We start from the raw sequence: 24,771 nt of genomic DNA, 5'->3' as shown, positions 1-24,771 counted from the left end.
TCTTCCTTTTGAGGGTGGGAGGCCCTGGCACAGGTTGCCCACAGAAGCTGTGGCTGCCCCATCCCTGGAAGCGTCCAAGGCCAGGCTGGACAGGGCTTGGAGCAACCAGGGACAGTGGAAGGTGTCCCTGCTTGTGGTGGGAAGGGGAGGGGAGGGGGCGGAACTGGATGATCTTTGAAATAGTGAGATCGTGGCTCTCAAGCTGTGCAGTCCCAGCTGCATCTCCCCCTTCATACACCTTAGCACCATGGCAAGAAATTAATGGACCTGGGTTAATTGTGTTCTTGCCTAATGTTCCTGTTAAGCAAACTTCTCATGCCTTTAGTTAAGACAAAAGTACTACTGGAGAGTTCTGGAAAAATAAAATATTTCACAGAACTGATAGACCGCTGAAATCCTCACCAGTTTTAAAGTTCACTGAGGTAAGGCACCTGCAGTTTTCCTAGGAATAGCAATGGTTTTGGCTTTTCTAGCCTGAGCTCCTGCACTTTAAATGCACAGACATTTGAGCTCAGCATTCTCAAACCAAGAAGGGACTTTTTCTACCTGCTGTCCTTCCAGAGGCTCCTGCTCCCACCTCAGCAGTTGCATCCCCAAGAGAGATGCTGAGCTGTGGGTTCAGCACAGAAACAACTGAAGATCATTCACTCACCAGCCCAGAAACCTTAAGGGAAGACTCTTGCTCGCTGTGGGGCACAAAGGCAGCTCTGCCACCTCCTCCACACCATCCCCACTCTGGATGGAGAGCACTTGGTACAGGGTGAGCTGAGATCCAGTCGTGGAAAACTGCTGAGTAACTTGAACCTGGCATGGTGGGCCCAGGAATGGGGATGGGGAGCTCAGGAATAAGAGGCTGAGAGAGTTTTATACCAAGATGCTATTTACTTTGAACAGTCATATTCAGCCACGGTATAACATGTCTAATCAATCCACATAGATACACCTACAACAGGTAATTAAAAAAATAATAAATGAAGACGCTAATAAATTAAGTACATTTAACTTAGATGGGACAATGGTCTTGGTGACAGTGGTGCAAAGGCTGGATCTGCAGTCACTCCTCTAGGATGCAAATGCCAAGCAAGAAAATCCCTCTGGATTCCCCTCCCTTCAGCCCTCATCCCACATCTGCTTGAGACCATAACTGAACACTCGTGCTGGCCTCTGTCCTTCCCATTGTCCCGTGGGATCTCCACATTCCTCCATCCTCACAGCATGCAACACTTTCCTTTTGCTTTCACTGCTTCACCGCACTGTTCCTTCTGTTAGTACACAAACATTTTTCTATCTAATATAAATCAGAGTGCCCACAGCCCATCAAAGCCACGTCCAACAGCATCCTGTGGCACTTAGCATATGTCAGTCCTTCCGTGGAGGCACCCAAAGGTGACAGCTTTACAAAAGAGAACAAGCTGCAAACATTTCAGATTTAATACAGAAATTTAATAGAGTCCACAGACACTAATGCTCCATCTGGAATCCAGTGACTTTTACACCTTCATGAGAAACAGAAGATGGCTCCCACCCCGAACTGAAATAGAAGATTAGGGATTTTCAGAAGTCTTTGCATGACAAAAGCACAAGCAACAGTGACTTTCCGAGGCTTGTTCTCCTACAGTGCTTAAATGCCTTGAAAACATCACCCACACCAGAGTGGAGAGTGTTTGCCATCCCGTGCCTTACTTAACTCCTACTACAGGATAAAGAAACTGGAACTGTGATATGAGAATAGTGATTGAGTTCAGAGGACAAACCATGCACCCCCCTGCACCGATCCACAACACACCAACACCTCGACAGCTCAGCAGAGCCTCAGTCTTCCTGCTTCCCTGGAAAAGTGCTGCCTTGGCAGCTTCTGAGGAGCAGAGCTGCAGTGTCTGTTCAGAAGGAGCTCTGTGTATTCCTGTTTGTCTGAGGCAGCTGTGCCAGCAGGCTGATGGTTACAGCAGCAGGACAGGTTGTGCTGCCAGCCCCAGGGAGCACCTGGGACAGGGGAGTCTGGGAGCCCTGGCACCCACTGCTGCCAGCCAGCTGCACCACTGGAAGCTGCTGGCTTTCTTCCATGTGTGCTGATCATCCAGTCAAAAAGAAGGTGGTGCCTGCCTTCAGGGCAGGTGAAGGTGTCACTGTACAGGTGCCATGGAACAAGAACCCTTCCCCGGTGTGCGCACTGCAGCACTGCTGTTGTTGGGTTCTCTCTAGGTAGGTTCAGCTGGAACAGACTTGACCCTCTTCCACACCATCAGGAATGGATGTGATCCCTGTCTGCAGCCCCCTCACTCCCACTTTCCATACTGGGGGGAATGAGCCTCCTGGGTCTTTGCTTTGTCAACTCCAGACTCCTGTTCCCACCTGCTTCTTTTGTTGGTGTTGCCAGCAGAGATCCAGCTCTGCCCCACATCAGTCTGTGTGAGTGTCCTTCTCCTTGGGGAGCAGCAGGCTCGACCTGGCTGGAGAGCTGGTGGCTCTTTTGATCACTTCCATCCACCTGCCAAGAAAAGACATGAGAAACGCTTAACCCTCACTCACAGGTAATCTTGTCCTTTGTTAGGAGCTGTACTCCTTTCCCAAACCTCCCAGAACAGCCATTTTATTTCTTTTACACATCTTCTGGAAAATCAACTCTTCAAAGAGACTGTTTGAGATGTGGTAAATACCCTGCAGAACGTGGTTGCCTGTCCACGTAAAAAGTCTACAGTGCTCTGAGACTCTGTTCTCTCACTGTGTTCACTCCTCAGTGTTATCAAGGATGACAAGCTGACAGTAATTGTTGCTTTTCTTAACAGTAAATTAGGAAATAGGTAACAGCCCTGCTCATGTGGAAGAAAGCAAAGCAACAGTGAAAAAAGCAAGACAAATCCACTGTGCATTGGACATTTTTCCTTTGAAATGCCTACATGAGCCCAGTGCATTAAAGAGCACAACTTAGGGCTCGGGTAGCTGATACCTCAGCAGTTCACAAGTGTGTGGCACTCTCCCAAGGAGGGGGGACATGCGACACCTCAGTAAAACCACATTCCAAAACAACCAATACCACCCTGCACGGCAGGACCCCGTGCAAGTGTTCTCAAGACAGCAGCAAAGTTTTGTATGTGGTGCATTTCACACAGTTTGGACCCTCTGTGGAAGCCCCTAGGAGCAACTAATTGTAATTATAGAGGACAATAATAAAATGTAATTACAGAGAAACCAGACAAGTGAAAGGGGCCCTGTACTTGTTGCTCTCAGCCTCGTGTTATAACTTCTGCTCCCAGGGATGGAAGATAAAAACCAAAACACTCTTTACAGAACCTGGAAATCTGACTCCCAAAGAGCTGGTGGAGCTGAGCACCCCACAGCCCTTCCCCTCCCACATTCCTCCCTGGCTCCAAGGAAGCCCCAGGCTCCTGGCACAAAGCTCAGCTCACAGCTCTAGGTATATCCCCAGCTCTTCCACACACAGAGGAGTGTTCGGTCAGGGGAGGGATCTCCAAATATCATCAGTGGGGAGAAGAAGGGAATGTTATTCCTGAGAATGTGCTGGAAGATCACTCAGACTAGGAGGAAAGAGAAGATGAGATGACCAGCTACTGAGTTAAGGTTACAAATCAAGACAGAGAAAATAGGAAATTACCTCTCAAAGGTGTATTTGCTCTCAGCCCTGAAGAAATACACGTGGGACTTGAACTGCAGCTTGAAGACGTAATCCTTCTGAATCCCATCTGCCTCCACAGGGCAGCTGACCGTGTATCCAAGCAGGGGGAGGCTGGCCAGGGGATAATCATCCTGCAAGAGCCCAAGAGCCCAGCCCTGAGTGCAAGGCACCCCTGCCATGCAGCCCGTGTACCACAGGTGAGGGCTGCGCACTCTTGTTCAGGAGACGACAGGAGAACGCTTCTGCAAGGCCACCAACAGCTTATAATTAAACCTTCCCCCAACTTCTTTTTTTTTTTTATATATAGTTATTTGCTTCTGCTCCTCTGCCCAGCACTGCCTCCTGGGCTCCCTCCTCCTTCTCTGCACCCTTTCTATGGAACTCAAAACACGGACCTGACAAAAAAGGTAAAGTGACCCTCACAAAAGAAACGTGCCCTCAAGGCAAGAACCCAGAATAACCCAATTACTGGGTTAATAAACGCAGTTTATTTGGTTAATAAGATGAAAAGATTCTGCGGCACCATGGTTCATTATCAAGGAGATGCTGAATGCACCATGGGCAGAAAAATCCTGGAGCCCATTAGGCTGAGCTGAAAAACCCAGCACAGAGAGAAGAGGGCAAAGAAGGTCCAAAGGCTGCTGTGTCCCTCACATCCTCTAGTCACTGCATAAGGAGACGTTTTCCCCTCATCCACAGGTCATCAGTGCCATCAGAACTGGAAATTCTGGTTAAGTTCCACAAGAAGTGCCCGCAGCCTTTCAGAGACCAGCTTCCTTATGAAATACCTCTTCTTCCCCTTGTCACTCTCCTTCAAACAGCAGTGATTTGCCTCTGGAGCTGAAAGTCAAGGATCCCCAGGTCCCCCCAACCACCCTGACCATCTTCCCCTCCCCTACACGTGCCCACCTGGTGTGTCTTGTAGAAGAACAAGCAGAAGTTGGTGAAGACGACCCACAGTTTCTGCCAGCCATTGCTGTTCTTGAACTTCCTCAGCAGATACCCAGAGAGTTGGTTCTGGCACAGAAGGAAAAGAGGACTCCCATGAAATCACAGGCTGCCATCCTGCTGCAGATGAACAGCCCAACGCTGCTCCTGCACTTGCTCCCTGGTGTCACAGGCCTCCAGGTGACATGGTGACAGCCACCAGGGTCCATCCCTTTCAGCCACCCTTTCTTACAAGCAGAAAACCCACAGGGAACACACTGTGTGAGAAGGGGAATAAAGCAGGAGAGGAAACAGGGGACTGCAGAGCTGGGAGACAAACAACACGTGGCAGCTACACGCAGCAAAGCCGGCGTGGAAAGGGGCTGCAGGGAGGGAACAGCAGGAGGGAGCCAGCAGCATAGGGAAACCTATGGCATGCAATGACAGCACAGGAATTTTGTAATTTGAGAAAAAGACAGGATACATGGCAGATTTACAGAGAGAACCATTTTTTGAGGCCCAAACAGGAGGAAATCCTGTCTTAATAAGGCAATGGTGCACGTCTGCCTCTGAGGACCAGGATCCTCACGTGGGCAGTTAGGAAGCAGGACATTTTCCTGGGCATCCCATGGCTCCTCCCCACCAGCACAAAATGTGAGAGGCATCTTTACCTGGATCATGCACAAGTAATCAGACAGGGATAGGCTCTGGTTCCGGTACCAACAAACATGGGTGATTGTGTTGGGCCTTTGGGCCTGGCCCAGCAAATAGCGAGGAGGAAGCTCTGGAGAAACAGCAAGAGAGCAGAAAACTGAGCAGAGAAAGGGGGAGAGAAAGAGAAAAAGAGAATGTTAGGGTGAGAGGAGTGATGCAAGAAAGGTGGCTGTCAAAGGAAAATGGATTGTGAAAACAATGACGGTGTTAGAACATGGAACAGATCAGAGTGAGAGGGAGTGCAAGAACTCACACATTCAATCCCAGAACCTGTAGCAGGGTGGGCTTGTTATCCATGCACAGAACTGTGAACTGGTGTCTTTCCCAAGGTGTCAGCAGAGAAAGGCCTGTCCCCTCCAACAGAAACAGCAACAGAAGCCAGCTCAAGTGCCCAATGTCTGTACCTCAAGCCCAGGTCACATCTATAGCACTTCCCTTACCAAGCTGATCCACCTGGTCTCTATCAGAAAAACGCAGGAGCTGCAGTGACCAAACTTTTACTCCAGTTAAACAAGTTCCTCAAGAGCAGAGCAGGACAGGCAGGCACAGACACATGCTGCAGCCCTCTGCCCCATGGCTTTTGTCAGGTTAGTGACCTCCTTCTTCTCTCCATGTTATTTAGGGTGCTTCCCACTTCTGGAAGTCTTCCAAGCACCTTCAGGAAGGTGTCCTTCCTACCCTGCCAAACTACTGGCTAAAGTAAAACCACAGAGTTGGTGCAAGCAGTATAAAGAGTGCTGAGCTGATCAGTCTCAAAATCTGCAGGATTCAGTGTGCCACCAGTGCTGCCTTGCACTGTGAGTAACAGCAAGACCACAGGTACCAGCGGCTCATAGAATCCCTGAAAGGTTTGGGTTGGAAGGGACCTTAGAGCTCATCTGGTTCCAACCCCTGCCATGGGCAGGGACACCTTCCACTAGACCAGGGTGCTCAGACTCCCATCCAACCTGGCCTTGGACACAGAATAAACATCTCTGCTCAGCATGAAATGATGCTGCCATGAAAAGACAGTTGGCTGCTCAGTCCTGCCAGCGAGGGAAGGGCAGAGAATTCCAACTGATTTCCCTCTTCTTAATTCTGGATGCAGTACAGCAGCTAACCAGAGCTCAGTATAGCACAGTCAATCTCTAAAGGAAAACACAGGGAACTCATAAAACCACTAAGGTTGGAAAACACCTCCAAGATCATCAAATCCAACCTTTGACCAAATCCCACTCAACAACTGGGCAAAGTGCCACATCCACACATTCTTTGAACATTTCTGGGGACAGTGACCTCACCACTGCCCTGGGCAGCCTGTTCCAATGCTTAACCACTCTTTCTGTGAAGAAATTCTTCCTGATTCCCAACCTGAACCTCCACTGTGCAGCTTGAGGTCGTTCCCTCTTGTCCTGCCCCTTGCTCCTGGGAGCAGGGCATGACCTCCACCTGACTGCATCCTGCTGTCAGGGAGTTGTACAGAGCCAGAAGGTTCCCCCTGAGCCTCCTTTTCTCCAGGCTGAGTCCCTTCAGCTGTTCCTGGTGCTCCAAACCCTCCCCTAGCTCCACTGTCATCCTCTGGACACGCTCCAGCTCCCCAACATCCTTCTTGTCATGGGGGGCCCAAAACTGACACCGGCATTTGAGAGGCATTTGAGCAGTGCCCAGCACAGGGGATGCTCAGTCCTCCAGCAAGCAGGATGAAACCCAAAGGAGGGAACCAGCCCCAGGATATCCTGGGTCTCCTTTAAACCTTCCCTGCTTTGGTGCCACTGCCGAAGCAAAGCCCTGCTGGCCGGAGAGCGGAGCGTGAGCACGGACACACAGACAGGCACAGAGGGGACAGCATGCAGTGGTGCTGGAGGGCCCAGGCTCTCCCTGCACACGGAACTGCTGCCAAGGCCACGTGGGAGATGGAGGCCAGGGCAGGATGGACAGAGCGGGGCCAGCGCAGCCCTGGGTACCTCGACGGCCACACTGTGGTCGGTCATGGAGACGCTGGTGTTGCGGTACCAGCACACGTGCATGGTTGTGTTGGCACGGTGGTGGCTCTGCCTGTCCAAGGAGCTACGAGAGGAGTGAATGTCATCTTCGGACTCCTGTTCTACAGAGACCTCATCAGAGGATCCTGGGGGAGGAGAATTGGGTAGTGGTTTAAGAAAACCGTGCAATACAAAAAGCAAGAGGAGCTGGGATTCCTGAGCGAGGCGGTTTTCTCTTGCCGTGGTCCAGTTTTAAGTGTGTCAAGCTGAACTGGTTACACGGCTCCTACGACCACTCTAAGCACATCAGTCTGGGTTTCATTACTCAGTTCTGCCTGAGGCAGCTGATTCACAGGATCAAAGGATGGTTTGGGTTGGAAAGGACCTTAAAGCTCATCTGGTTCCAACCCCCTGCCATAGGCAGGGACACCTTCCACTAGAATAAAATCAAAGAGTCCTGTTTCAAACAACAATGACCACAGTTCATCTTGAGTCGAGGAACAGAACAGAGGTCTACAAGAAAAAATGCACCATGTTTCAGCACAGCCATAACACCACCAGACAGGCACAGGAATACTGGGCTGTAAAAGCTGACCTCCAGAGACAACTACATTTCGGACAAAAAAACTCACCACGTGGTTAAATTGAGAAAAATCTACGCAAAGGGTGACTAAGGGCCTTATAAAATTAACAACTCTGCAGTAGGAGCATTTCTGCTGCATTTAAAGCTACCTTGAACATCAGTCTAGGAAGACAAGTGTGTATTTCTTTTGATTAAAACCAAAGCCAAATTAATTCTCCATTATCATATGAGTTATAAAAGTATGTCATTTATGTCATCAAACTCACAAAAGGAACAGCAGAAAGAACAGGACAACTGCTGCTTTCCTAGGAGGCAGGGACCACCACTTACTGTTGGAGCGGTTGCACACGGAGTTTTCCAGAAGCATCTCGGATTTCTCAGTAGATTTCTTGGCCATTTCAATTGCCACGTTTAGATCTTCCATCCACTTGCCCATCTCCAGGCGGGTACTGCAAAGGAAGCAGTGGGAATGGGGATGTGCCAGCCAAGAGCCTTGCCTGTGTGCTGAAGGCACAGGTCACTGCCCAAAGCAAGGGACAGCGTCCTTCCATTAGATATATAAAACCAAAATTAGAATCCCTCCAAAGCAGGAGATTTCCAGAGAGGAAAGTGACCTCATACAGCCTCCACCTCTATATTCAAGCCTTGAAACAAGACTAAACTAACAATTAAACCCTTGGACTTTACAGCAAATAAAATGAACAGACGGCTGGCAGGGGTCAGGGAAGGAATTCTGGAGATGGAGGATATGAGCCATGATATTTCTGAGGGATAAATGGCAGCCTGAGGCACAGCCCATCTTTTCAAGGGCATCTGGGATGTACCTGACATCTCAAGCAAGACAAACCCAGAGGGCAGGAAGAGGAAACTTCCTTCCCCCTTCCCAGGATCCACTAAAGGTGAGACCTTCCCAGCCCTTCAAGGTGTATCTGTATTCACAGGGATGCAACAGTGGCAGGTTTGGCTTTAGATACAGCCACAACATTTCTTTGTTTTGGTAACCATCTCTTCTTTCTGAAAGTTTTTAATTTAGACTAGACATTCCACACATGGTCTAAGCCTAGCAGCAATTTTTGGTTTTGTCAGGTAACCTTTGAGCTATTTTAAAGTCATGAAAAGGTTAAAATTCTATTTGTTTTTCCAAATTTAAGAATCATCCAAGCACCTTATGACTCACAGCCACTGAGGAATGGTTGATCTTAAAAAAACCTACATTCTCAGGTGTTAGGTTGGAATCCAAAAAAATACATCTGCATACCAAAAGTGTTGGCTCCTGTGCCATTACACACCTGCTTTGTAAATATACTGTGGTGGTTATTTTCCAAGAACAGGTCATCAAGCAGTAAAACCCCTATGATTTAAGGCTGAGATTTAGTGCTCCCAGCCTGCATCGTTGGCATTCCTGATTCCAGCTGCCTTTTCATAGCAGACTTGCAGAAAGACAAAAACTCCTAAAGCTGATCCTGACCCCAGGTGTAGGAGACATCCTAATTACAAAAAGGCACCAAACTCACTGCACGGGGATAATTTAGGCTGAAAAGGGATTGTTTTCATTTCCAAGTCAGCCTTTAATTTTTCCTCTCCCCACCTTCCTCCATGAGATTCTGCAGGAACTATCTCCTCCTCACAGCAATTTCCATGTTCTGAATTTTAATTCTTTTGAGTCGCTAAAATATTTATATGTTTAGATTTTGTCTCCTGAAGTGATTTGAAGGATGACACTGGCAACTCCCAAAAAAACAAACCCAATGGCAACCTTATTGCTGCTGTTTGTGTTTTGGGTCAGATAGAAACATAGAATCACAGCATGGGTTGGGTGGGAAGGGACCTCACCCCATGAGGGCAGGGACACCTTCCACTGTCCCAGGTTGCTCCAAGCCCTGTCCAACCTGACCTTGGACATTTCCAGACATGGGGCAGCCACAGCTTCTGTGGACAACCTGTGCAAGGGCCTCACCACCCTCACAGGTAAGGATTCCTTCCCAATATTCCACCTAACCCTGTCCTCTGCCAGTAGAAACCATTCCCCCTTGTCCTGCCCCCTACAGGCCCCTGTCCAAAGTCTTTTTCCATCTTCCTTGTTGGCTCCTTCAGGTACTGGAAGGGCACAATTTGGTCACCCCAGAGTTTCTCTTCTCCAGGCTGAACAATCCCAGCTCTCCCAGCCCTTCCTCATAGCAGAGCTGCTCCATCCCTCTGATCACCCTGGTGCCTCCTCTGGACTCTCCCCAGCAGCTCCACATCCTCCCTGTGCTGGGCCCCAGGGCTGGGGCAGCTCTGCAGGTGGGGTCTCACCTGAGTGGGGCAGAATCCCAATCCCTTCCCTGCTGCCCACGCTGGGGATCAGCCCAGGATAAACTACTCCTTCCCCAAATTCAACACTGAAAAAGGAGTTGTGAAGAGCCCTGGGCTCATTTTGAAGTCCAGAGGATGCATGAAACACCCCTCTGGCTCTGCACCACTTGAGCATTAACTTTCTGCAGAAGGAATCCATCAAAGTCACAGGAAAACTAGGATTACCTGGCTGCCACCACTATGGTTTTCTGTGCAGAATAGATTGTGAAGCAGTGTGGGACAGACCATTCATTCTCACTCTCCTCCACCTGCAGGAAAAGATTTTTCTCATCAGTGCTCAGTCACCAATAAACACTAAAACTGTCTTGTGCTGGCTGGGACAGGAGTCAAACAGGATTCCAATCTGGCTGCAGGAAGTGCAGAACAGCAACTCTTTGATGAATACCACCTACTTTCAAGACTATTTTGGCTCTATACAAAAACCTATGATGTGTTTCTACTGCAGGGGCACAACACCACTTCCAACGGGGCAAGGAAAGGAAGGGGTTGGAGCAGATTTGGCTCCTTACTTACCGGAGGGTCCAGCACTATCAGCTGCAAACCAAAGACAGAAAGAACAATCCTGTTAGAAAAGGTGTGGGGAGGCAGGAGGATTGATTGCATGCCAAGGTGTGTGCTGGGGGACAAAACACCAGGATAAATAAATCCCTATTTCCAGATCAGCCTCTCACAGCAGTGTGAAAATGAACAGGCAACAGGGTGTGCTTCAGCTGTTTTGCTAATGTGGAAGGAACAGACTCATCACCTGCAGATAAAGAAAGCTCTGTTTGACCAATTGCTGCTGAGACCAGCCTGGGAGCAGTTTGTGGCTTTAGTCCTTGTGCCCTGAAGGAATTCCTCAACCTGCCTTAGGCAAAGCTGTTTCCTTAACCCTGTGATGCAACATGGAACCACTTACCAACATGCCATGCAGAGAGAGGTGTCCGTGGATTTTGAACTGATTTGTCCCCGTGACCCCTTTGCTTGTGTACAGTAACATATCTGAGAACTGGAAAGGCAGGAAGAGAACAATCAGTGTTCTGAAAGCAGCAGACAGGGACAAGGGTTTTTTAACATCTCCTTTAAAAATCTGTTGCTTAAAGGCCACTGTAGATGCATGAAAAATGTCATTTCCCAGTCAGTTTGGCCAACTACCCTTCAAACCTCTCTTTTGTTTACTTATAAGAGAGGAAATTAAATTTTTGAATTCGGTTGAAACTGGGCCATTAAGGAACCGAGTTGACCAGAGAGTTGTGCCACAGTCACACCCTCTAAAAACATTGCTTAGAGTGAGCTTTCAGTCTCAGGTGCTGATTTTCAACACAAGCACATGAAAACACACTTCCCCAACAACTTCATATTGAAGACTTTGGGTTTATAAGTGTCAGAAGCAACACTCACCAGAAAGAACATCCGCTGCTGTAAGCCCTTCTTAGTGAGCTTGTACAAGCAACCTTCCCGGATAAACTCCTGCAGTGGAAAAGAAAAAGTCAGATAATGTTTGAACTTTCCTGACTCCAGGAATTGTATTTCCATCCCAGAGTACACAGATGTTGATTGGTGCCCAGCAATGATCACTAACAGATTTCTTAGAGGCCCGACGACACTTTTCTTCCCTTTTTGTGACATGAATCAGCTCCTTGCTGCAGCCAGCATTTAAATCAGTGAAGGAGGAGAAGGGAAAGGAGCAGAATTCCTGTTGGACACCAGCAGTTCACCTATCACACTTACATCCCACTGCAGTGACTGCCATAGCATCCCCAAGCACATGCGATGCTCCTGTATTTATGCCCAGTACATCTATCAAAAACAAAGAAACAAAACACCAGGCAGGAACTGCACAAACTCCTGTAATACAGAGGCACCCACACCAGTTTAGCCCAGTGCTGTGGCTCTTGCCATCCCTCCATCCTCTGAGTTTGCACCAGGCAGACACAGGCAGAGCTGGGAGTGGATTTCCAGTACAACACACCAGTTCCCACTCACGCACAGAGCACCGCACCCCAGTGCACCCAGTATCTGTACTGGACACACAAAACTGCAGCCAGAGTTTCAGCAGAAGCGTTTCTGATCCATTCCTCAGAGTATCACCAAGGTGATGATCCCATCACCCATGGCATTCACTAAGAGACGGTCACGTGAAGCCGTTACAGTTGTCCCACAGACCAGAGGGGCAGCGATGGCAAACCCATGCTTCAAAGGCACTTCCTTGGAAATAAAACCAATAAAGGCTCTAAAAACCAAGCAGAGGCACTTACCCTGCCAGGTGCTGTGAGATTGTCTATCCCAATCAGGTCGTGCTGCAGCTCTGTAAGCTTCTGGAAATTTTCCAGGCGGATGAGGCTGTTCTGCAGCTGTGAGGTCATTTCTGTGACTTCCTTCAGTGCATCTGTGTGGAGAGCAGCACCAATGGGACCAGAGCAGAGCAAGCCAGGCCACCCATTTCACCCCTGGAAAACTCAGTCTGAAATTTAGATCTGAAATTTAGAGCCAATTCTAGAACAGAATGGTTCATACGGAAGGGACCTACAATGATCACCCAGTCCAACTGCCAGCTTCTTCAAGTGTATTTTAGAGGAGGGTAAGTGGAGCAAGTGACTTCACAGCATTTCCCGTGCTTCTGGAGATCACTGTGTATCTCAGATTTTGCTTAAACAAAAAGGATTTACCATGCGGCTGAAAGTAAATGAAAAAAATTTAACCAAACTATTCCTGCCAAAGATTACTTTGTCATGAATGGAATTTACTACACATGCTTCTGATGCTACAAACAAGCATTTCTTGGTCACATTTTTACATCTAAATGACAAAAAGTTTGAAAAAAACTTCCCCCCCCCCTTTTTTTTTTTTTTCCCCTGCTAGGAGACAAGAAAAGGACTAATTTTCCAGCTTTGGTTGAAGCATTGGGATCCATCATGAGAAAACCACTTCCTGGAGTGCCAGGAAAAAGAAGCACTTACATTGAATTTGTGGACATAATTGAACATGAGCGAACCTAAACGTCCAAGGCCAGGTTGGACGGGGCTCTGAGCAACCTGATCTACTAAAAGTATCCCTGTCCATGGTGGAAGGGGAATGAGATGAGTTTTAAGGTCCCTTTCGACCCAAAGCATTCTGAGATTCTATAATTCTTGTCCTCCCAGGGCACAGGCAGAGCTCAGGATGCCCATGGGAAGGGGCTGGCTGGCGCTCACTCACTCCGGCAGTCGGCAAAGTCCCGGTGCTCTGCTGTGTAGTGCTTGCACAGCCTCCCCAGGATCAGCTTGTAGTGCATCAGTCTCTGGATGGGTTTGAGCAGAAAGGTGTTGAGGGGCAGGTAGCAAACCTTCTGCAGCTCAAACTCCTTATAAACCATCTCCAGCTTCTTGAGGCGTTTCGTTGCTTTCTCCAGTTCCGTCAGGACCTCGTCGTGCTTCTGCAGGTAACTGGTGAACTCCTGTGGAATTGCACGAAAAGTGACTTGGATGAAAGGAAAAAAGTCTTTCACAACTAAAGGAAGTGGCAGGCAGCTCCCAGTCAGGGTCAAAATAGGTGCTGTATGGTATTGTGCCTGTGCCTGCTGGGAATACCGAATGCTGGTGGTGGAAATAGTAGTACCACACTCCTGCACTCCCATTCAAGCCACTGGTTTTAATTAAATAATTACTGCACTACTACAGCACTAATGTAACTGCCCCAGAGAGGCACTCTGCTCCAAATAAAGTTGACTTCGTTTCAGAAGAAATTATTCTGCCTTTAAGAATATGTATCTTTTTAAATTAAACAACCTTGTGAATCAAGGTCTCAATAGCGGAGCTGAATAAACAATTTTTCTTTGTTTTCTGCTGAATGACCAACAAACACCTTTTCTCAAGGTAAATGTAGGTGGCTAAATAAGCGACAGTGATACAAAACCTTCCTGCCATTATTTTACTATGTTTTCTTTCAAAATTGTTTCTCAGCAATAGCTGCTTGCAAGTTACTTCAAGATTGACTGAAAAAGAATAGGTTTGGGTGGGATACTGGAAAGAAATTCTTCCCTGTGAGGGTGGTGTCAGATACTAGGATCTGATAGTTCAGGCTTAAACATGGTTAGGAGCCTTTTGCCTGTTATGGCAAAACTCGATAAAGAAGCTGCAACCACAGTAGGCAGCCCTCCCTGAAGATGCCTGACTGGAACTTTGGACTGTGAGTTAAGATGCCTTGATAAGATAAAGGGAAAAGGTATTATTCAATAATCATGGGTCTAGGGAGAAGTAAACAAGGCAGAGGGAAAAGAATGCACGCCCAAGAAAGCCAGACCCAGCAGAAAATCATTCCTGGCTGGGTTGGGTGGGGGTGACAATAGCCCAAGAGGCCAGGTTTGCACAGAACCCCCCAAACAAAGGGGGCAGGAGGAGAGTTTTGGGTGCTGGGGAAACCTCTGGTCAGAGGCAGTGAACACCCATCCTCCCCCTTACACAAACTGGATCAGTTGTAAAACCCCCCAACCCCAGGAAAGCCACATCCATGGGACATGCATGTGGGAGGCAGCTGGGGGGGGCCTTAATCCATCAAAGACCCCCCCAAAGTGCTCCCCAGACTTATTCCTGTAGTCTTGTACCACAGGACTGCACACGATGCAGAGTGATTCAGTCTGCTGCAATGGACTATGTGAAACTTGCCCCGACTGCAGGGGAGGTACCTGGGCATTCCACCTGGCCTGAGCATATATTAATCCATTGGATTCCATGCTGTTTGAGGGACCCTCACCACCAAGAAGAGCAGCTGGAATGGATCATCAGGACGCTGGTGGGTTGCATAGAGTGGTGATATTTTCTTTAATCTGTCTCTGTCCCTCTCTTCCTGTCCCTCCACCTCTTTTCTATTTCTTTCTCTTCCCTCTTCTCTCTGCTATTTACTATTAAATAAAGCCCATGCTATTGACTTTGGCATATGGTCTCATCTGCACCTTAATAAAAGCAGAGGCACTTCTAATAATTTTAAGAACCAGACTGCAACAGGTGGTGAGGCCCTGGCACAGGTTGCTCAGGGAAGCTGTGGCTGCCCCTGGATCCCTGGAAGTGTCCAAGGCCAGGCTGGACAGGGCTTGGAGCACCCTGGTGTCCCTGCCCATGGCAGGGGGTGGGATGAGATGGGCTTTAAGGTCACTTCTAACCCAAACCCTCCTGGGATTCTGTGATTAAGGAAAATATTGAGCTCTGATCTTGACAAAACAGAACAGAACACCAAATTGCACATCTTGAATCCTGTATCTACCTTCAGCGTGCGCATGTTCCTGAGCATGACATCTCCAATGCGCTGGTAATCCCCTTTCACATGAGCATTGCTTCTGCCTTCCCTGGAACACACAGGAGGAAAGAAGGAGGCAACATACATGGGGGATCAAGACATTTCTGTTTTCTCCCTCCATCTTCCCTGTCCTAATTCAGGACATTATCTTTAGCCATTTGACATTCCTATTTCACTGTTCAAATTGAAAATTTGGTACATTAAATATGGATGCAGCAGAAAACAGCAAACATAAAGACAAGCTTAAAAAACTGAGAAAGGACTGGAAAGGAAACTGTGTGAAAGTCTATTCGAGAGTTTTACATTTCAGACCTCCACATAAACATCATAACACGACCCCACCTGATTTTGTGAATTTGTTTTGGTTCATACTTTGTTTACGCTGATCACCTCCTTTTGAAAGGTAGCTATACTGTAATATATGACATGTCAGGTCAGGAGAAAACAATGCAAAGTTTAAAAGACTAAGAACAATCTGTGAAATAAACTCCATTTCAAGAACCAAACCCCCACCTTAATCACAAAAATGTTTCCTACATTTTCACCCAGAGATTCACTAACTGGAAGGTGTGGGAAAAGCACACACCTCATCTTTTTCATCTCGTGTTCCTTCTTTTTTCTAAGGCTTGAGAGCCACTATCAGATTATATCAACAATTGATGATCTTAAAGGTGTTTCCCAACCTAAATGATGGTGTGATTACAAAACCCTTGATCTGGTGCACAAGTCCTACAGCTACAGGGTATTATATACAGGGAAAAGCTTGGCAAATGGGCTTTGTGCAACCTAGTTTCTACTTTTTTAGTAGCTTTAATTTCATAAAAGACTTCTCCTTACTTCTATGGATGTGGAAATACCAACTGTAATCTGGTTTTGACGTGAGGATGTCGAAAAAGGTCCCCCTGCTCACTTACCAGAGTGAGAGCCTTTGCTCAATCTCCTTCAGAAAGCCTCGATGGAACTCGTAGATGGGGTCTATGTTGGAGAAGAGCAGAGTCATCAGCCCCTCTGGCATGGCATTCTCCTTGATCACGGCACTGCGGAACCACTGCCACAAAACCAGAAACTCTCATCAGTTTCTCTCAGAAATTCATTGCTAGTATGAAAATTTCTGCTCCTGTAGTGATGAGAGAGGAGAAAGTATGCACAGGGAAACAGCAGGAAGGAAGAAGAAATATTGAGGGAAGACGTAATTTTGTGAAAAATGAAAAGATGGGATTTTTTTCCTTGGCAAATATGAGGAAGATGAGGCCCATGGCTGGTTCTGGGCACAAGCTTGTTTCTGAATGCAATGATGGGATGGTTGGGGACAGCTGAGTGACAGTCAGTTACCCAGTGGCTGCCCCAGCTGCTGCCACTTCCACGCAGATAAAACTGCTCTCACAGACATGGAGCCCTGTGCAAGTTACTCAGCTGAAGACATCTCGTTGCAGGTCACATTCCACATTTTATCACCTTCTGGCAGGGACAGGGATATTACAAAAATCCTCTGAGATTTTTCTGAGTTATTCCCCCTTCTTTTAGGAGAAGTGCTGGGAAGCCTGTAGGAGGAATTGGAGTGAGATGGTGCTCAGTGAGCTTGCAGAGAACACCTCCACTGAGGCCACGCAGAGGAAAGGGACTCAAGCTTTTCTTTGATGAAATTAAAACAACAGCTTATAGAAAGGCAACAGTCACAGTGCTCAAACACGGAGCTCATAAACAAAAAACGCTTTTTTGGAAGCACATGAACTAGAAATTCACGCTGCCCTCCAAACCAGGACTCACTTGTCTATTCTGGGTGAAAGAGAGAGGAAAAAACAGAAGCAATAAAAAAAGAAAAAACTCTTGTAACTCCCATGGGTTTGATGCCCTTTGCAACTGTCATCTGCTCACAGATCCAAAGGCACAAGGCTAAAAGCATCCCAAGGAAAACCATGGAGAAGATAGCCAGGTTATAAGCAGAGCTGGCAGATATCACTGAATCTGAATGCAAAATGTTTTTAGGCTTTCCTTGTTCACAGTTTTAAGACCAAAAGTTTGCCTAAGCCATCAGGATGGCATAGGATGTAGCTGCTGGAGCAAATGATGGAAGACCAGAGAAGGTATCTGCTCTCCCACAGAAGGAGCTATGGAACAAGGAAGGGGACAGCTACCTGGCTCATGGATTACGCTACATCACAAGAAGAAATTCCAAGCTTTTCCAACCTAACAATCACAAATCTGTTAAAAAAAGGGAGGAGAAATAAAGCCAAGCCCACTTACCACTGTAATAACCTCCAGGTCCTTTAAATAGGTGCGTTCTGTGGCCAGGATCTCCTTTGCTATGAAGTACGCCTTGTCAGTGGGGTAGCGCTGAAAGGACACACAGCCAGCAGTGAGCACTGAAACACAAACCTCTGCTTCCTACTGGGCATCAGCTCAAACCTTACATCCACCTCCCCTTGCTCTGTGCAAATGGAGCAGCTCATTACTAACAGGGCATCTCTTTATTCAGTATCACATTCCCACATACTGACTTGCGTATAAAATATTCTTTATATGGCAAGAGTATTAAAAAATAATGGCAATTATATGTCAATTATCATAGACTCACAGGTGCTATAGGTTAAAAGGGACCTTAAAGCTGGGCAGGGACACCTTCCACTACACCAGGGTGCTCCAAGCCCTGTCCAACCTGGCCTTGGACACTTCCATTACATGAACTTCCATATCAAATCAAGGGAACAATTTACAAAAATATGGAAGCGCTTAATCCAAGATTCCTAGATTTTAAACACTTCTCTAACCAAACACAGCCCAACAGATCTGCAAACAGTCCTTTTCCAAAACTGTTTATTTCCACTTACAGCTTTTTCTCAAGCCACTCCTTTGAAGACCACATGAATTAGTTAAGAAAAAAAGAAAATCAAACAGCAGCAGTTTTTAGCTGCTTGATTGCTCTGGGCTGCTCTTTAGAGAGAAGACAGAGTGGATATGGAAGAACAAAGGAATGAAATGGTGGTAAGAGGTGTTGTGCAATTGTAACACAAAATCAGAGTTAGCCTGAAAATATACATTACTAAAAATCATGTAATATTAAGGAATTAGTCACTCTTCAAGGTAAGAGACTGCTTTGTCTCCTTAGCTCATTATGCTGTGCTGTAGTTCTGTGCTAAATGCCACGGAGTTATGTCAAAATTTGGTCTCTCCCGTCTCTGCCCCTCCTGAGGGAAACACTGCTTTGAAAATTCTTTCTTCTGTTTCCTTGTATGTTCTGAGTGAATGAAAAATTCTCTTTGTAGAGTCACTTCGAGATGCCTCCAGTGCTGTCAGTACAGCTACTGAGTGTTTCCCAATCCTCCAGCTCCATGTTGCCCATGGAGGAGACATTCTCAATAATTGCTCAATAACCTCTCTGTTGAGTCCAGAGAATCCCTAGAGGCGTGTGTCCTCAAATAATTGATTTTGAGACACTGTCTAGTCTCTTTTCATGCTATTTTATGCTAGTTACTGTAGTTCCACATCAGCCCCCTCCCTGGAGGAACCAGAGGACAGACTCCTACTCACTCCATGGCCATCCCCTTAACTTCAATCCACCTGTCTCAGTACAGAGTGTCAGGCAAAGTCCTGCCTAATCTTGGCTGTTTTCCTTGGGCTATTTACCTGACTGCAGTCTCAGATACTGTAGAACCTCAGTGGGCATCCTTCATAAGCAACCTCTTCCCAAAGGAAACAACATCATTTTTCTGGCCTCCCTGGAGCCTATGGTGAGCAGTTTTACCATCTCACTTCCCAGCCTCAGCAGTTCCTCACATGAGAGGAGAGTTTCTGCTGTCAGGGATGTTTTTACACAGCTCTGGGTACATCCCCTTCTGGACTGTGTGCAGGATCTTATTGCACTCCTTTAAAATCTTACAGAGCATGAAGGTGTGTGAAAACACAGGAGCGTGACTTCTACACAGGCAGGTAGTGATGGGGGAACTTCTTTAAAAACTAAAGCCACACCATGGTCACAACCTGTCACTTCTCATAGCCTGCACGGATCATGTTTTTCTCCACCTCTGAACATTTCTGCAGGTTTCTGCTTCATCCTCCAGCTGACTGAGTGCTAACCTGGGGCACAAGAGGGCTTTTATTTTCCCAGGCATCTTCCCTTCCTTTCTCCCTCCCCAACACATCAATCCTTCTTTCAGAAGTTCCTGCTCTTCCCAATTTGCTCCCTGGTGGAATTTAGTGCCCCTAACTTGCTTAATTTCAGTCTTGCACCAGCCCTAAGTGCATCCCTTGTGCTGAGTGCTGGCAGCAGCTGCTGGGCAGACCCTGCACCAGAGGAGTGGAAAGGCTGCCAGTGCACAGGGGCCCTGCCAAACACCTCCTCAGGCTCTGCAAGGGGAAATAAAATCAGCTCATGCCTCAAAAGGAAACACAAGAACTCTCTGAGGTGGCAGTCTCCTTCTAGAGTCCAAAGAAAATGTTTCTACAACCATAGCAGGCATCAAGGCAAATATCTCCACTTGGAAAAACTGGTGTTTCACCCTATAATGTACAAACAATCCCACCTGGAAACATTCAACACTCACCAGATGCAGCAACCCCAGCTTGTGGGCAGTGAAGAGCTCTACTCTGAACTTGTAATGGCCAAAAATGTTTAATTTTTCACTTCAAACACCAGGTTTCAGAAGAGTTAAAAATAACTCTGAGTGGGGCAACTCCCCCAAAAAGCCTAGCTGCAATGCCCTTTTTTAAGTGGGTTGCTACAACCAACCTCCATTAGAAAAGGAACAGGGAGAAATCTACCAGTAAGATGAAAGAAAAGCAAAGTGATTTAAAAAGAAAAAAACCCCTGATCAAGTTCTCAGTATTGGACCAGCAGCATCATGGCAGCAAAGAGCAGACAGCACACATTGTGAGGGCTGGAGAGTTGGAGAACATGCCCTGATTAACCAGGTGGAACTACAGCAGTACCACTCTCAAATCAGAGCTCTAGTCAAGATATATCGTAAGATTACATTTTCCTTGTACAACAAAGCTGTAAAGCTCCTGTGAAATGTAACCAATTTAACACTGGTCTCCTCCTGCATCTGCTTCACTTAAAACGATGTCTCTGAATAGACATCAAAGCCTTGGAATACTCAGGAGTTGATCAAGCTTAAGATCTATACAATAAAAAGAAGTTCCCTTCTGAGGAGTCTCACTTTCATAAATTAGTTTCAGCCTAAAGGAGAACACAGGCTGCCGAAACACCAGACCTTGCAGAATGTGGAAGAAAGGGTTGGGCTTCACATTTAAGTCAGCTAACACTGCTTTTGCTCATTATTTCCAAGCTATAAGGATAAATGAGAGGAGTTATTTTAAAATAACTATGGAAACTAATAGTAGAGTGATCAGCCAAAGCTATAAACTCCCTCAAAAAGCCTAAATGAGACGGGAAGCTGCCAGTCGGGTGGGTTGTCTGCAGCTCAGCTGCCAGTTCCTGGTTAAACCTTCCTCTCTCTGGCAAGCACTTGCACCACGTCCACACCATGGGTGTTTCTCAACAGCATCACAGAAGTGCCTGGAGGTGCCCAAGAATGTGGTAAAGACACCAAAGAGCAGAGACTTGTGACCTTCTTGCCTGAGGATCCTGATCCTGACAGAGGGAAGACAACCAGAAGAGCAGAAGCAAAGACCACACAAAGTGGTTTCTTCTTTGTGGCTGCATGGAAAACTGCAGATCCCAGTGTGGCCACTGACTCCATATGGAACTGAGTTTGGACAGTGGAGCATTCCTTGCACTGTAATGGAAGATCTTGGATCTTTCTCAAGCACCAGAGCCAACAAACTTCTCTGCGAGCAAGACAAGGAGAGCAGAGTCTTCCAGGAAAATGGTCATGGAACTCTACTGTTAGGTGGACTTCTTTATCCTCCCGGAAGAAATGCAGCAAATCCTGAGCTCTACATGGGGGTGAGGAAAACCCCACATCCTGGGGGAGCCCCTGGTTAAAGCAACCAGTGCTCACTGGTAGGCAGAAAGAAAGCAGCCCAGGCATGGAGCAGTACTTAGACATAAGCACATCTTGAAGACCCAAAGCTGCTCCTAGTTTGAGACTCACTGCACCTGGAAAAGTCAAGGGCTTTTTTGTCCCCCTCTTTCCAGAAAGTGAGACTCCAGCTTCTGCAAGGCCAGAGAACTGTCAGTCAACCTGTCTCCAGACAGAAGGGTCAGCCACAGAGAGGACAAATTCAGCAACATGGCCAGCTCTGCTGAGCAAGCCCATGATGAAATGGATGTGAGAGAATTCCCACTAAGCTCAGGTCCTGCAGAGTTCAAGGGGAACACCTCAGGACCACTCTAAAGGTCCTGTTATGATCAGAAAGCATGACCTGGAGGAACAACACATGGTGAGATGGACCAATGAGACTGCACGGGAAGGAAGAAACCCAGGAAGCAAACGCCTTACACCTTAACAAATAAGAATCTCTGAGGAACATTGTGTCCAGCTCCCCACTGCTTGCAGATCCACCTGAAAATAAACCATATGGCTAGAGGCACCATCCAGGTATTCCTTGATCTTTGTTAGGCTTGGTGTTGTGATCACTTCCCTAGGGAACCTGTTCCAGGGATCAGCCTCAGGGTGAAGAACCTTTCCCTAATATCCAACCAGAATTCATTTCCATTCTGAGGTACAAAAGGTGGATATTGAACGCAGCTCCCTGACATGCTGCTCCTGCTAAAACACAGGGAGGTGGTCCCAGTGGCCAAGAAGATGTCAGGAGTGCACCGGGGACTCCTGCCACAACAGCACAACACATCTGACCAACCTCCAGCACTGGAGTTTTACCACGGCCACCACAGAACACAACACAATCAGCATTCAGCACCCAGCAAGCACAGCTCCCACATGGCACCAGCATTCCCCAGCTCTGGGATCTTACCTTCCTCTTCATTTCATCATCCTCTTCTATCCTGGCCCCGCCGGCGTCGCTGAGGACAGGGCTGAGCAGAGGGGACGAGCCCTGAGTGACGGCATTCAAGTTCACCTGAAAGGCTGGGGTCACGCCCAGGGGACTCTTCAGCACAATGGAGGAGAGCTGGGGATGGTCCACAGGCAGGCCTGGGTGGGAACACAACAAGAAAATGGAGTGGAAAAGGAGAGAAAATTATTTCAAAGATAGTGCAAATAAGGAGATTATCCACTGTTACAGCAAACTGGAATTGCAATCTCGTATTATTTTTTAAAAGGTAAAAGAAAAAGAGCAAAAAGGCATGCAAATCCAAAGACTTCGGTGTGTATCTCAAAGTAAAGGGAGTGTTCCCTGCATCCCATAGGTTATGGAGCAGTGCAGTAAGGACAGACACAACCACAGTAAAGGGAAGGATAAAATGCTTATTGTCAAGGAAAAAGTGCTGCTGAGTAGCAGTACAGGTCACAACACAGGGTTATACTGCAGGGACAGGAATACAGCTTTTAATTTTTGCTTTTCAGTATAAGAGTTACTTTTCAACACAGGGAAAAGCTAGGACAAATTATTCCATCACTTGCCACTCCAGCTGACAAAGTATGTTAAAAATACACTCAGAAATTAGAGTATCTCCAAAACTCTAATTGGAGTCCAAAGGGAAAGCCTATTGCTACACGAAGAGGGAGCATGGAAAAAAAAATCATTCCTGGCCTTTCTAAGTAAACAAACAGAATAATCTCAAGGAAAACACTGAATATTTTGTAGCACTGAGTGGACACAATCCACAGTTAAGCCTGCTAGAAGCAACAGGTACCACTTTGCTTTAGATTATTAAACTTTTTTTTTTAAGTTGTTATTATTATTTTGCGGACCCTTTAGAGAATTCTGACACATCACAGTGAATTTAAGCCTCCCCTTTTCACATGTAGACCCTCCCTCAGGGGTGAAAATGACCATTCAAGATCAGTTCTTTTGGACCAAAGGAAGGTGACAGACACAATACGCCCACAGAGTTCCTCCTAACCTCACATACTACTTTTCTAATCTTCCCTGTGACAAACAAACGAGTTTTCTCAGATCAGGCAACCAAACAGGTATCAGCACTTAAGCAGCTACAACTTCAACACCCTCCCGAGCCTCCCCAGCAGGATTTGTCGTGTCACAAGCGCTAAACCACCCGCCCCAAGACAAATGGGGAAATCAACAGCCAACCCCAAAGTGCCAAATCATCACTTCCCAGACTACTTAGAAATCATCACGAAAGGCTTTTAAAAAAAAATCAGCCCTCACAGATATCCAGTTATCTCCTCACACCATCAGTGGCACTGCAGGAGGAGTTGGGAGCTTTCGATTCCCAGCTGCTCAGGCTTGGAAAGCACACCCAGGGCGAGGCAGCCCCAGCCTGTAATTCCACATGGACAAACGCAGGAAGCTAAACAGAGCTGCACTCGGTCACCTGGAAGAGATTCAGATCATCCAGGCTGCCGAGTTAACTATTTGTAAACTAGTCCAGCACCAATTCTGGAGCAGATTTTTGCTCCTCCCTGAGCATTTTACATTGCTTTTAATATCACCCCAGGAAAGCAACACAGAAAAAAGCATTTGTTTCACCTATCCAGGAACAGGATTCAAGTTTGCTTTTACATGCCAGGAATTCTGAAAAAACAGCTTGCAAACAAACGAGTTTGCAGGGGTGAGGAGCTTCCTTAAGTTCTTGGAATTTAACACAAAGTAGCAAGAAATTCCAGAATCTGTAACTTGAATTGCTTCCATACAGCCTGAAAGCTCAGACACAGTGGGAGCAAATGGGATTTAACTTCCTATAAACCACCCTGCTTTTTCAGTCGGGTTGTTCTACCTTTTATATCCTCCAACAGAAGATGGCCAGTAAATTAATTGCAAACATTGAAACAGAAAGCAAAAACCCCTCCCCAAAGGCAGAGTGCCTGATGGAAATGAGAGGCACATTCACAGAATCATAGAATGGTTTGGGTGGGAAGGGACCTTAAAGCCCACCCAGTCCCACTCCCTGCCATGGGCAGGGACGCCTTCCACTACCCCAGGTAGCTCCAAACCCTGTCCAACCTGGCCTTGAACTCTTCCAGGGATGGAGCAGCCACAGCTTCTCTGGGCAGCCTGTGCCAGGGCCCCACTACCCTCACAAGGAAGAATTTACTCCATCTAAAACTTCCCTCCTTCAGCCTAAGGCCATTCTCTTTTGTCCTGTCACTTCCCTATTTTTTTTCCCCTAGAAGAGGCTATAAGATGTCACAGAGAGCTCAACATCTGTTTAATTTAATTTTTGATCTAAGCTCAGTGTGATGGTGTCTTGACAGATAATATTACAAGTGAGGACTGAAATTTTCATTCTCATAACCCCAGTCTTCTCCACCAGAGCAGCACAGGAGGACTCCAGGCAAGCAGGTAGGATGGACAGCAATTCC

The 24,771-nt window shown here is 47.0% G+C and overlaps 1 protein-coding gene across 1 annotated transcript in view; it reads right to left on the bottom strand.

Annotated features, from left to right (window-relative positions):
- Positions 1–862: 862 nt before the first annotated feature.
- Positions 863–24,771, bottom strand: part of FARP2 (FERM, ARH/RhoGEF and pleckstrin domain protein 2) — a 73,445-nt gene continuing 49,536 nt past the window's right edge. The window contains exons 14-27 of the mRNA XM_066194053.1: positions 22,301–22,479; positions 17,669–17,758; positions 16,339–16,472; positions 15,392–15,473; positions 13,352–13,589; positions 12,412–12,542; positions 11,555–11,623; positions 11,073–11,162; positions 10,340–10,422; positions 8,150–8,268; positions 7,219–7,382; positions 4,544–4,651; positions 3,614–3,765; positions 863–2,488 (exon numbers count right to left, since the gene is read on the bottom strand). Coding sequence (XP_066050150.1) covers positions 2,401–2,488; positions 3,614–3,765; positions 4,544–4,651; positions 7,219–7,382; positions 8,150–8,268; positions 10,340–10,422; positions 11,073–11,162; positions 11,555–11,623; positions 12,412–12,542; positions 13,352–13,589; positions 15,392–15,473; positions 16,339–16,472; positions 17,669–17,758; positions 22,301–22,479 — 1,727 coding nt within the window. The 3' untranslated portion in view covers positions 863–2,400. The remainder of the gene's footprint in view (positions 2,489–3,613; positions 3,766–4,543; positions 4,652–7,218; positions 7,383–8,149; positions 8,269–10,339; positions 10,423–11,072; positions 11,163–11,554; positions 11,624–12,411; positions 12,543–13,351; positions 13,590–15,391; positions 15,474–16,338; positions 16,473–17,668; positions 17,759–22,300; positions 22,480–24,771) is intronic.

This window comes from Chamaea fasciata, unplaced genomic scaffold (genome assembly GCF_029207755.1).
Source record: "Chamaea fasciata isolate MVZ Bird 193981 ecotype frontalis unplaced genomic scaffold, bChaFas1.0.hap1 SCAF_11, whole genome shotgun sequence".
Taxonomy (NCBI): Eukaryota; Metazoa; Chordata; class Aves; order Passeriformes; family Sylviidae; genus Chamaea; species Chamaea fasciata.
This window is presented reverse-complemented; position numbering and strand designations above follow the sequence as displayed.